The following is a 12,223-nucleotide window of genomic DNA, read 5'->3' on the forward strand; positions in this document are numbered from 1 at the left end:
AATATTACATAATATTATTTCCATAAATATAAAAAAAAGTATACTTATGCTACAATTCTTACTTCTATGAGTGTTCTTCCAAAACTAGTGATATGTTCACTGTATTTGTTTAAAATGTCACATAGCAGCCTTATCTTTTCTTTTTCCAAATCATATATTACCTATTGGAAAGAAGAAAATAATGAATGATCTGAGACACTTTAAATTTAAACCGATCAGATAGACACAGATTGCTTTGTTCATCCTATGCAATAAAAGAAGGAAATATAGCTTTAAATTAAGAAGCAAGGAAACAGTAACATAAGAACAAGTCTATACATCTGGTTTCCATCTATATATTGCTGGCTATGGTGAGGTTTAATCAAAGTTCAGTATATCTTTTCTTATCTATCCCCACAATCACAGAATTGGTATACAATTTTTTTTGCAGCGGCTTGCGGATGGAAAGAATGACAGTCATTTAGAGACAGTGCCTGCGCTCCCATCAGTTCAGGACTTTTCTCGGCAGCACTTTTTAATCACTGGAAAGACAAGACGTGATCAGTGTTGGACACACATCTTTGATGTAATGTTTCTATCGGGACCTCAAGTTCTCCTTCAGATAATCCGATTTTCGGATAATTGCTATTCGGATAATCGAGGTTCCCCTGTAATAAGGCAGACTTGATTAGGGTGCTTTAGGTGAAGGAATCCCTAGCAGGCAGTGACCATAATAGAATACAATTTCCCTTGCAGTTTGAGAGGGAGAAGCTTGAATCAGATGTAATAGTATAACAATTGAGTAAAGGTAACTACAAAGACACAAGGGGAGGAGCTGGCCAAAGTTGATTGGAAGGGGAACTCAGCTGAAAGAAATGGTGGAGCAGCAATGGCAGGGAATTCTAGGGGTAATTTGGAGGCAAAGCATAAATTCATACCAAGGAAGAAGAAACATACCAGGGGATGACAAGGCAACCGTGCTGACAAGAGAAGTCGGGGACAGCATAAAAGAAAAAGCATATAATGTGATGAAGGCTTGCAGGAAGCCAGAGAATTGGGAAGCCTTTAAAAACCAGCAGAGGATAACAAAAGGCAATAAGTGGGTAAAAATGAAATATGAGGGTAATATAAGATAAGATTGCTAGAGGTCATTTGTAAAGATACATAAAAAGGTGAGAGGGAGGCAGAAGTGCACATTGGAGCACTGGAAAATGAGACTGGGAAGAAGTAATGGGAAATAAAGAAATGGCAGAGGAACAGAGTAGATACTTTGCATCAGCCTTCACTGTTGTCAACACCAGTTGAAAACCAGAACTCCAAAAGAGTCACGAGCAGAGGTGTTTAGTGACTATCGCTAAGGAGTAGAAACTGGGCAAGCCGAAAAGGTCTAAGGATTGATGAATCATCCAGACTGGATGGACTGCACTCCATGGTTCTGAAGGAAGCAGCTGAAGAGATTTGAGGCATTGGTTGTGATCTTTCCGGAATTAATGGATTCAGGGAGATTCCCAGAGGACTGAAAATGGCAAATGTTACGTCTCTGTTTAAAAAAGGGGAAGCAGATGGGAAATTATAGACCAGTTAGCCTGATCTCAGTCATTGTTAAGATTAAAAAGTGTTCATTATTAAGGATAAGATCATGGAGTACTTGGAAGTGTGGGGTAAAATAGGGCTAGAGTCAGCACATCTTTGTTAAGGGGACATTGTGCCTGAATAATCTGTTAGAATTCTTTGAGGAAGTAGCAAGCAAATTAGACAAAGGAGAGCCAGTGGACTTTATGTATTTGATTTTCCAGAAGGCATTTGACAAGGTACCACACAAAGGGACTTAAGAGTCCTAGTTCAGGATTCTCTTAAGGTTAACATGCAGGTCCAGTTAGCTGTCAGGAGGCAAGTGCAATGTTAGCATTCATTTCAAGAGAGCTAAAATACAATAGCAAAAAGGTACTGCTAAGACAGTATAAGGCTCTAGTCAGACTGCATTTGGAATATTGTGAGCAATTTTGGACCCTGTATCCAAGGGAGGATGTGTTGGTGTCAGAAGGAGTCCAGAGGAGATTTACAAGAATAATCCCAGGGATGAAGTGCTTGTCAATATAAAGTGTGGTTAAGGACTCGGGGTGTACTTGATGGAATTTAGAAGTATGTAGGTGGGAGAGGCGCAATGATCTCAATGAAACTTAGGAGTATTGACAGGTGTGAATAGAGGAGATGTGGAAAACATGCTTCCACTAGTAGAAGAGACTAAGACCTGAGGGCACACCCTCAGAGTGAAGGGACAGACATTTACAACTGAGAAGAGGAGAAATTTCTTCAGCCAGAGGATGGTGAATCTGTGGAACCTATTGCCACAGAGGCAGTGGAGGCCAAGTCATTGAAGACAGAGATAGATAGATTCTTGATTACTAAGGGATCAAGAGTTACAGGAGAAGGCAGGAAAATGGGATTGAGAAACATATCAGCCTTGATCAAGTGGTGGAGCAGACTCCATGAGCTGAATGCCTAATTTTACTCCCCTATCTTATGGCTGTGGCACAGAAGGAAGCTATTTGGCCCATTATGCCTGCACTAGTTCTATTGCGTAATCTTAGTTTCCTGCCCATTCCCCATTTTGCAGCACCCCATTTCTATACAGACAAGCATCCAATGCCCTCTCAACTGCCTCAACCAAACCTGCTTCCATCATTTCCAGTCAGTACATTCCATACCCTGATACTTGTTGTGGAACTTTTTTGTCCCCCCCTCATAACATCTTTGGTTCATTTGCACATCACTCAGTCTATGCCCTCTTGATCCATTCTCTTTCATAAGTCGGAACAGCTTTCTTTGTCCACTCCATCCTGTCCCCTCATGACTTTGTAACCTTCTATCAAAATCTTCTCTCAGCCTCTTGTCCAAAGAAAACACTCCTAACCTCTTCAATCTAGCATTACTGAAGTTTCTCATTCCTGGAATCATTCTTATTAATGCTCTGTCCTCTCTCCAGTGCATTCACATATTTCCCATAATGCAATGCCCATAACCGAGCATAATATTCCAGCTGAGTATTAACAAGTGCTTTGTACAAAATCAATATCACATTATCGCTCTTCTTTAAAGCCAAAGATACTTCCGTTTTATTAACTGCTCTCTCTACCTGTCCTACCACCTTGAATGATCTCAGCACATTAACACCCAAGTCGCTTTGCTCCTGCATTGCCTTTATAATTGTAACCCCTTTTTCATACTGTCTTCTAATATTTTTCTGACCAAAGTACATCACCTCTCACTTCCCTGTTCTGAACCTGACCTGTGACCTGTCTGTCCACTCCTCCAAACTGTCAACATCTTTTTTGAGTTCCATACCGTCCTCCTCACCATTTATAATTCATCCATGTTTAGTGTCATCTGCAAACTTTGAAATTGTCCCCTGTATGCTAAGATCCAGAGAATTAATATTTATCAGGAAAAGCAAAAGTCCCAGTCGCAGCCTTCGGGGATGTCCACAACAAAGCTTTTTCCAGCTTGAAACGTATCCATTAACATCTACCTTGCTATTGTCCCTTTTATTCTATAACCAATAAGAACAACAACAAAAACAATACAACACAGGAATAGGCCCTTCGACCTTCCAAGCCTGCATGGACACAATTTGCCCATCTGTACTAAAACTACCATTACCTACAGGATCCGTATACCTCTATTTCCTTCCTATTCATGTATCTGTCCAGGTGCTTCTTGAATGCTGCTATTGTGACTGCTTCTACCACCTCCTCTGGCAGCATGTTCCAGGCACTCACCACTTTGTGTGAAAAATTTGCTTCACACATCTCTTAAACTGCACCTCAACCCCCTTCTCTCTCACTCTCACACACACACACACACACACACACACACGGAACCTGTGTCCCCTAATTGACCTCTTCAGCCTAGGAAAAAGCCTCAGACTGTCCACTCTATCCATATTATTTACAATCTTATTAACTTCTATCAGTTCGTCCCTCAACTTCCTGCTTTTCAGTGAAAACAAACCCGGATCATCTAACCTTTCTTAGAATACTCAGAATCCCTACAGTGTGGAAACAAGCCCTTCGGCCAACAACTCCACATCGACCCTCCAAAGAGTATCCCATTCAACCCCATTTCCCTACCATTTTACTCTACATTTACCCCTGACTGATGTACCTAACCTACACATCCCTGGACATTACGGACAATTTAGCATGGCCAATTCACCTAACCTGCACATCTTTGGATTGTGGGAGGAATCCGGAGCACCCGGAGGAAACTCGCGCAGACACATGGACGAGTGCAAACTTCACACAGACAGTTGGCCGAGGCTGAAATTGAACCTGGGACCCTGGTGTGAGGCAGCAGTGCTAACTACTGAGCCACTGTGCTGCCCATTCTTCTTAGCTAAGATCCCCCATACCAGGGAACATCCTGGTAAAACTTTTCTATACCCTCTCCAAAACATCCACATCCTTCTGATAGTGTGGTGATCAGAACTGTATGCAAAATTCCAATGATTTGGAGATACCAGTGTTGGACTGGAGTGTACAAAGTTAAAAATTACACAACACCAGGTTATCGTCCAACTGCTTCCAAATAAACCTGTTGGATTATAACCTGGTGTTGTGTGAGTTTTAGCAAAATTCCAAGTATGGCCTCACCAAAGTTCTACAAAGCTGCAGCATACCTTGCCTATCCTTATTCTTGTTGCCCCTTCCAATGAAGGCAAACATGCCATAGGCCTTTTTAACTACCTTTTCCACCTGTGCGACCACCTTCAGTGATTTGTGGACCTGCAAACCAAGATCCCTCTGCGTATCAATACTCCTAAGGGTTCTGTCATTCACTGTATAATGTCCACCTGTAATTGACACCCTTCCAAAATGGATCACCTCACATTTATCCTGATTAAACTCCATCTGCCATTTTTTTTACCCATGTCTCTAACTGATTTATATCCTGCTGTATCTTCTGACAATTCTTCTCACTCTCTGAACTCCACCAATCTTTATATCAGTTGCAAACTTACCAAGTAGACCAACCACGTTTTCCTTCAAATCGATTATGTAGATCGTGAACAGCAGAGTCCCTGCACTGTTCCCTGTGGAACACCACTAGTCACAACCCTTCACTCCAAAAAGCATCCTTCCATCCCTACCCTCTGTCTTGGACTAAGTCAGTTCTGTATCCATCTTGGCAGCTCAGCTTTGATAACATGTGACTTCACCTTTTGTACCAGTCTGCTATGAGGGACCTTGTCAAAGGCTTTACTAAAGTCCACATAGACAATCTCAACCACTTTTCCCTCAATCATCTTTGTCACTCCCCCAAAAAACTCAATCAAGTTGGTAAGGCATGATTCCCCAACACAAAACCATGCTGTCTGTCACTAGTAAGTCCATTTGCTTCTAAATGCATCTTGATCATGTCCCTGAGAATCTTTTCCAATAATTTCCCTCCTAACAACATGAGCCTCACAAGCCTGCTATCCTTCTTAAACAAGGGGACAACATTGGGTACTCTATAGTCTTCTGGGACCTCATCTGTAGACATAAAGGACACAAAGATATCTGCCAATACTCTAGCAATTTGTTGTTTTGCCTTCCTCAAAGATTTTAAAGTGATTACTCATTCTAACTTGGATTACTGTTTCTTGAAGATTCCCATCACTGAAATTAAATGAGCCAATTTGTGATTGCTGGATGTTCCCTCAATTTTTCTTGAAAAGGGCCATAATGTTAACAATTTTTCAGTCTTCTGGTTCCTATCCTATGTTCAGGATAGACTGAAGATTATGCCCAATGCACCAGTGATTTCTACCCTTGCTTCCTTCAAAATCCTTTTGCAACTCCTACTGGCAACTCATCCACTACTGGTATCTTCTCAACTTTACATGCCAACCATCTATACAAGACTCTTCTTTATTAATTTTGAATCCTTCCAATGACAGTCTCCTCCTCTGTCACAGTGGCATGGGCAGCATCCTCCTCTTTTGTATAGATGAATGCAAAATAATCATTTAACATCTCAGCAATGCCCCTGCTCCATGTGTAAACCTCGTTTGGTTTCTAATCAGCCTTCCTCCTCCATTCACCATTCTCTAATGTTTAGACACTTATATTTTCTGCCTTACATCAGTCTCAGGTACATTTTTTCTTTATACTATTAAATTCTACCTCCTTTGCCATCCAGGGAACTCTGGATTTTTTCGTCCTACCTTTATCATCAGAGAGAATAAATCTTTAACATACCTGAGCCATAAGCCTTTGAAGGAGACGATTGCTTTTCTCATCAACTCCTTAATCCAATCAATTCTGCTCAACTCTGTTTTTGTCCCATTAAAGTTGTCTGCCAATTAAATTCTCTTCCTCTGGATTGGTTCATGTCATTCTTCAACATTCTCCTCTAACTTGTATAAAGATCTCTGAGCCCTAAAAGTTCCCCCACTGATACATGATCCACTTGGCCTACCACATGTCCAAGGACCAAGAGAAACAACACATTCTTCCTTGTTGAACTGGACACATCATGCTATAAGAAACTCACCCAAATACAATCTCGGAATACTTCTCCTTGTTGCTCCTTACAGTACCGGTATTCCGGTCTATAATAGGGTAACTGAAATTTTAAATATTCTATGTTGCCATGGGGCGGCACAGTGGCTCAGTGGTTAGTGCTGCTGCCTCACAGCACCAGGGTCCCAGGTTCAATTCCAGCTTCGGGCAACTGTGTGTGGCGTTTGCACATTCTCCCTGTGTCTGCGTGGGTTTCCTCCCACATTCCAAAACTGTGTGGGTCAGGTGAATTGACCATGCTAAATTGTCCATAGTTGTTAGGAGCATTAGTCAGAGGGGGATGGATTACTCTTCAGAGGGTCAGTGTGGACTTGTTGGGCCGAAGGGCCTGTTTCCACACTGTAGGGAATCTAATCTAATCTAATCTAATTTCTCTGTAAACACCTCCTAGGTTTGTTCCTCTATATCCTTTCCACTAGATGGTGGTCTACTGACTACGAGAAAAAGTGAGGACTGCAGATGCTGAGAATCATAGTTGAAAAGTGTGGCACTGGAAAAGCACAGCAGGTGAAGCAGCATCAACGGAGCAAGAGAGTTGATGTTTCGGTGAGGTGAGAGTGCCAGCCCTTGACATCAAGGCTGCATTTGACAGAGTATAGCATCAAGGAACCCTGGCAAAACTGGAATCAATGGGTATTGGGGGCAAACACTCCACTGGTTCGAGTCATACCTGGCACAAAGGAAGGTGGTTGTGGTTATGGACGGTCAGTCATCTCAGGTCCAGACAATCTCTGCAGGAGTCGCTCAGGGTAGTTTCCTATAGACCCAACAATCTTCAGCTGTTTCATCAATGACCTTCCCTCTGTCATAAGGTCAGAAGTGGGGATGGTTGCTGATGATTACACAGTGTTCAGCACCAATCGTGACTCCTCAGACACTGAAGCAGTCCATGCTCAAATGTAACAAGATCTGGACAATATCCAGGTTTGCGCCAACAAGTGGCAAGTAACATTCATGCCAGACAATGATCAGCAACAAGAAGAGACAATCTGACCACCATTCTATAACATTCAACAGTATTACCATCACTGAATTCCCCAGTACTGTCAATATCCTTAGAGTTACCATTGACCAGAAACTCAACTGGACTCACCACATAAACACAGTGGCTACAAAGCAGGTCAGAGACTAGGGATACTGCGGCAAGCAACTCCCCTCCTGACACCCCTAAGCCTATCTACCACCTACAAGGCACAAGTCAGGAGTGTGATGTAATATTTCATACTTTCCTGGTGCAGCTCCAACACTCAAAAAGCTTGACACCATCCAGGATAAAACAACCTGCTTGATTGGCACCACACATACAAACATTCAATTCCTCCACCACCAGTGCTCAGTAGCAGCAGTGTGTACTATCTACAAGCTGCACTGCAGAAATTCACCAAAGATCCTTAGACAGCAAATTCCAAACACACAACCACTTCCACTTAGAAGGACAAGGGCAGCAGGTTCTTGGGAACACCAACATCTGCAAGTTCCCCTCCAAGACACTCATCACCCTGACCTGAAAATATACCAACGTTCCTTCTCAATCATTAGGTCAAAATCCTGGAATGTTCTCCCTACTGGCATTGTGAGCCAACCCACACCAAGTGGACTACAGTTATTCAAGAAAGCAACTCACCATCACCTTCTTAAGGGCAAATAGGGATGGGTTATTAATGCTGACTAGCCAGTGATGCCCAAGTTCTACAAACGAATTTTTAAAAATGCTGCCTGACCTTCTGTGCTTTTCCAGCACCGCACTTTTTGATTTGGCCTACTGACTATGCCAAGCGACATAACTGCATCCTTTCTATTTCACAGTTCCAGCCACATTAACTATGTTCTTGAACTTTCTGAAATATCTTCCTTCTCCAGTACTGCAATGCCCTTTTTAACTGTACTGCAACCCCTTGTCCTTTCCTTCATTTTCTATCTTTGCTGAACAACTTATCCCAAGATTCTTTAACAACCAAATGTCTATTATCATCAAAACATTATAATTCCAAATTGTAATCTGTGTCTGCAACTTCATAATGTTATTCACAATTATGTACTTACACACGCGTACATAAACTCTGAGACTTCCTACAACTTCACCTACTAACTTACTATTTTCTATGTTACTTTCAGCTGTATCCCTAGGTATTTTGCAAACCCTGGTGCTCTTTTTGATTATTATTTCTTGTCACAACAGTTTGATTTAAAAGAATTACTCCTCCACTTAGAGTCATTGAGATGTACAGCATGGGAACAGACCCTTCAATCCAACTCGTCCATGATGATAAGATATCCTAAATAAATCTAGTCCCATTTGCCAGCATTTGGCCCATATCCCTCTAAACCTTTCCTATTCATTTAGCTAATCAGATGCCTTTTAAATGTTGTAATCAAATCAGCCTCCACTACTTCCTCTGGCAGCTCATTTCATACACATACCACCCTCTGCATGAAAACGTTGCCCCTTAGGTCCCTCTTAAATCTTTACCCTCTCACCTTAAACCCATGCCCTCCAGTTTTAGTCTCCACCACACCAGGGAAAAGTCCTTGTCTGTTTATCCTATCCATGCCCCTTATGATTTTATAAACCTCGATAAGGTCACTCCTCAGCCTCCAACACGCCAGGGAAAATGGCATCAGCCTATTTACCCCCTCTCTATAGCTCAAACCCTCCAGCCCTGGCAACGTTCTCAATTCTTTCAAGTTTCACAACATCCTTCCTATAACAAGGAGACCAGAATTGAATGCAGTATTCCAACAATGGCCTAACCAATGTCCTGTACAGCTGCAACATTCCTAACTCTTATGCTCAATGCTCTGACTAATAAAGGGAAGCATATCTTCTTCATTATTAAATATATTGACTCCTCTTTCAAGGAAATATGAACCTGCACTCCAAGGTCTCTTTGTTCAACAACACTCCCAGGACTTTACCATTAAGTGCATAAGTCCTGCCCTGATTTACCTTTCCAAAATGCAGCACTTCACATTTATCTAAATTAAACCCCATCTGCCAACCCTCGGCCCATTAGCCCATCTGATCAAGATCCTGTTGTACTCTGAGGTAACCTTCTTCACTGTCCAGTATACCTCCAATTTTGGTGTCACCTGCAAACTTACTAACCATATCTCCTATGTTCACATCCAAAACATTTATATAAATGAGGAAAAGCAGTGAACCCGGCATCGATCCTTGTGGCACACCACTGGTCACAAACCTCTAGTCTGAAAAGCAACCCTTCACTACCATCAGCATCTGTCTTCTACCTTTGAGCCAGTTCTGTATCCAATTGGCTAGTTCTCCCTCTATTTCTTGTGATCTAAACTTGTTAACTAGTCTACCATGAGGAACCTTGTCAAATGCCTTGCTGAAATCCATATAGATCACATTCACTGCTCTGCCCTCATCAACCTTCTTCGCTACTACTTCAAAAAACTCAATTACGTTAGTGAGGTACGATTTCCCATGCACAAGGCCATGTTAACTATCCCTAATCAGTCCTTGCCTTCCCAGATACATAGGCAAAAGTGAGGACTACAGATGCTGGAGATCAGAGTTAAGATTAGAGTGGTGCTGGAAAAGCACAGCTGGTCAGCAGCACCCGAGGAGCAAGAAAATCAATGTTTCGGTCAAAAGCCTTTCATCAGGAATACATGTAAATCCTGTCTCTCAGGATTCCTTCCAATAACTTGCCCAACACCAATGTCAGGCTCACCGATCTATAGTCCCTTAGATTTTCCTTACCTCCTTTCTTTAATAGTTAGCCAATCTCTAGTCTTCCAGCACTTCACCTGTGGCTTTCAATAATATAAATATCTGAGCAAGGGATCCAGCAATCATTTCCCTAGCTTCCCACGGAGTTCTAGGGTACACCTGATCAGGTCCTGGGGATTTATTCACCTTTATGCATTTTAAGACATCCAGCATCTCCTCTTCTGTAATATGGACCTTCTTCCAAGATGTCACTATTTATTTCCCATAATCTATATCTTCCATATCCTGCTCCACTGTAAACACTGATGCAAAATACTCATTTAGTTTTCCCCCCACCTCCTGCGGTTCCACACTTAAGCAGCCTTGCTGACCTTTAAGGGTCTCATTCTCTCCCTAGTTACCCTCTTGTCCTTAACGTATTTGTAGAATCCCTTTGGATTCTCCTTAAACCCATTTGCCAAAGCTATCTCATGCCTGCTCTTTGCCTTTCTGATCTCCCTCAAGTATACTCCTACTACCTTTACACCCTTCTCGGGATTCACTCGATCTCTGCTGTCTATACCTGACATACCTTTCTTTATCTTGACCAAAATATCAATTTCTCTACTCATCCAGCATTCATAAACCTACCAGCCTTGCCCTTCACCAGATTTTCTCTGGACTCTCGCTATCTCATTTTTAAAAGACTTCCCATTTTCCAATTGTCTCTTTACCTACTAATATCTGCCCCCAATCAACTGTTAAAAGTTCTTGCCTACTACTGTCAAAATTGGCCCTCCTCCAATTAAGAACTTTAATTTTTAGATCCTGTCTATCCTTTTCCATTACCATTTCAAAACCTAATACAATTATGGTGACTGGCAACGAAGTGCTCCCCTCAGTCTTATTTCCCAAAAGTAGGTCAAGTTTTGCACCTTCTCCAGTAGGTACATCCACATACTTTAACTCAACATTTAGTTAAATAAAATCTCTCCTAGTTTAGGTCATCCAAACACCACTCAGTCATAGAATACATGGATGTGTGACATGGATATTTGTTTTTGCTGCTATTGTAAAGGGATACTCTGAATGCATACAGGTGATATGATTATAGCCTTTTGCTAATACCTCTATGTCAGCATCTACGAGATACATAAGAACATCGTTAACAGACATAAGTAGAATAATTTCATCCTCCTGTGAGCTGCAGTTATTTCTCAAGTGAACTAAAACATAAAGGAAGCCACCTGTGATTAACATTGAGATTTGTCATTTCACTTCATAGTAATTGGGTAAAAGATCATGGAGCTCCTCATAGCATTGTAGAAATACGTTCACTGTAGCATTGTTGTGGTTAAAATAAGCTTGCCACTACCTCATTAAGGAACCTAAGGATAGACAATGATTGCCAATGATGAATTTTTAAAAACTTCTATTTTCTCTATTTATTTGCACTGCATCTAATACTCTATGCTCCACCTTTCAACATGCACCCAGTCAAATCCCCTTAGGATCTTGTATCTTTCAATTAAGTCACCCCAGAGGATACAATCCTCGCCTGTCTGTCTATTTCTCATAAGGCCATTCACTCATTTCAAGTTTTAGGCTTGTCAACCTTCTCTGAACTGCTTCCAACACATTAACATCCTTCCATAAATTTGATGAGCAGTACTGTACACAATACTCCAGATATGGGCATATAATTGAAGTGTAACCTCCCTAATTTTGCATTAAATTCTCCTTACAATAAACCATGAATTCTATTAGCATTCCTGAATATTTGCTGTACCTGCATACTAACCTGTGAGATTCATACATGGGACACTCTGATCCATCTGTATCTCAAAGCTCTGCAACTTGTTCCCATTTAGATCACATGCTTTTGTTTATTCTTTCAGCAAAAATAGATTATTTCATACTTTTATACTTCATACTCCATTTGCAAGATGCTCACTCACTTAACCTATCTATATCCTTTCTAGGCTCTTCGTGTTCTCTTCAC

General features: G+C 41.5%; 1 protein-coding gene across 2 annotated transcripts in view; it reads right to left on the minus strand.

The window, feature by feature from the left end:
• The window catches only part of nostrin (nitric oxide synthase trafficking), a 53,065-nt gene that overhangs the window by 13,520 nt on the left and 27,322 nt on the right, over positions 1–12,223 (minus strand). For both annotated transcript variants that reach the window (XM_060827170.1, XM_060827171.1), the window contains one exon: positions 63–161. In XM_060827170.1, the coding sequence (XP_060683153.1) occupies positions 63–161 (99 nt within the window). The remainder of the gene's footprint in view (positions 1–62; positions 162–12,223) is intronic.

The sequence above is a fragment of the Hemiscyllium ocellatum genome, chromosome 7 (genome assembly GCF_020745735.1).
Source record: "Hemiscyllium ocellatum isolate sHemOce1 chromosome 7, sHemOce1.pat.X.cur, whole genome shotgun sequence".
NCBI lineage: Eukaryota > Metazoa > Chordata > Chondrichthyes > Orectolobiformes > Hemiscylliidae > Hemiscyllium > Hemiscyllium ocellatum.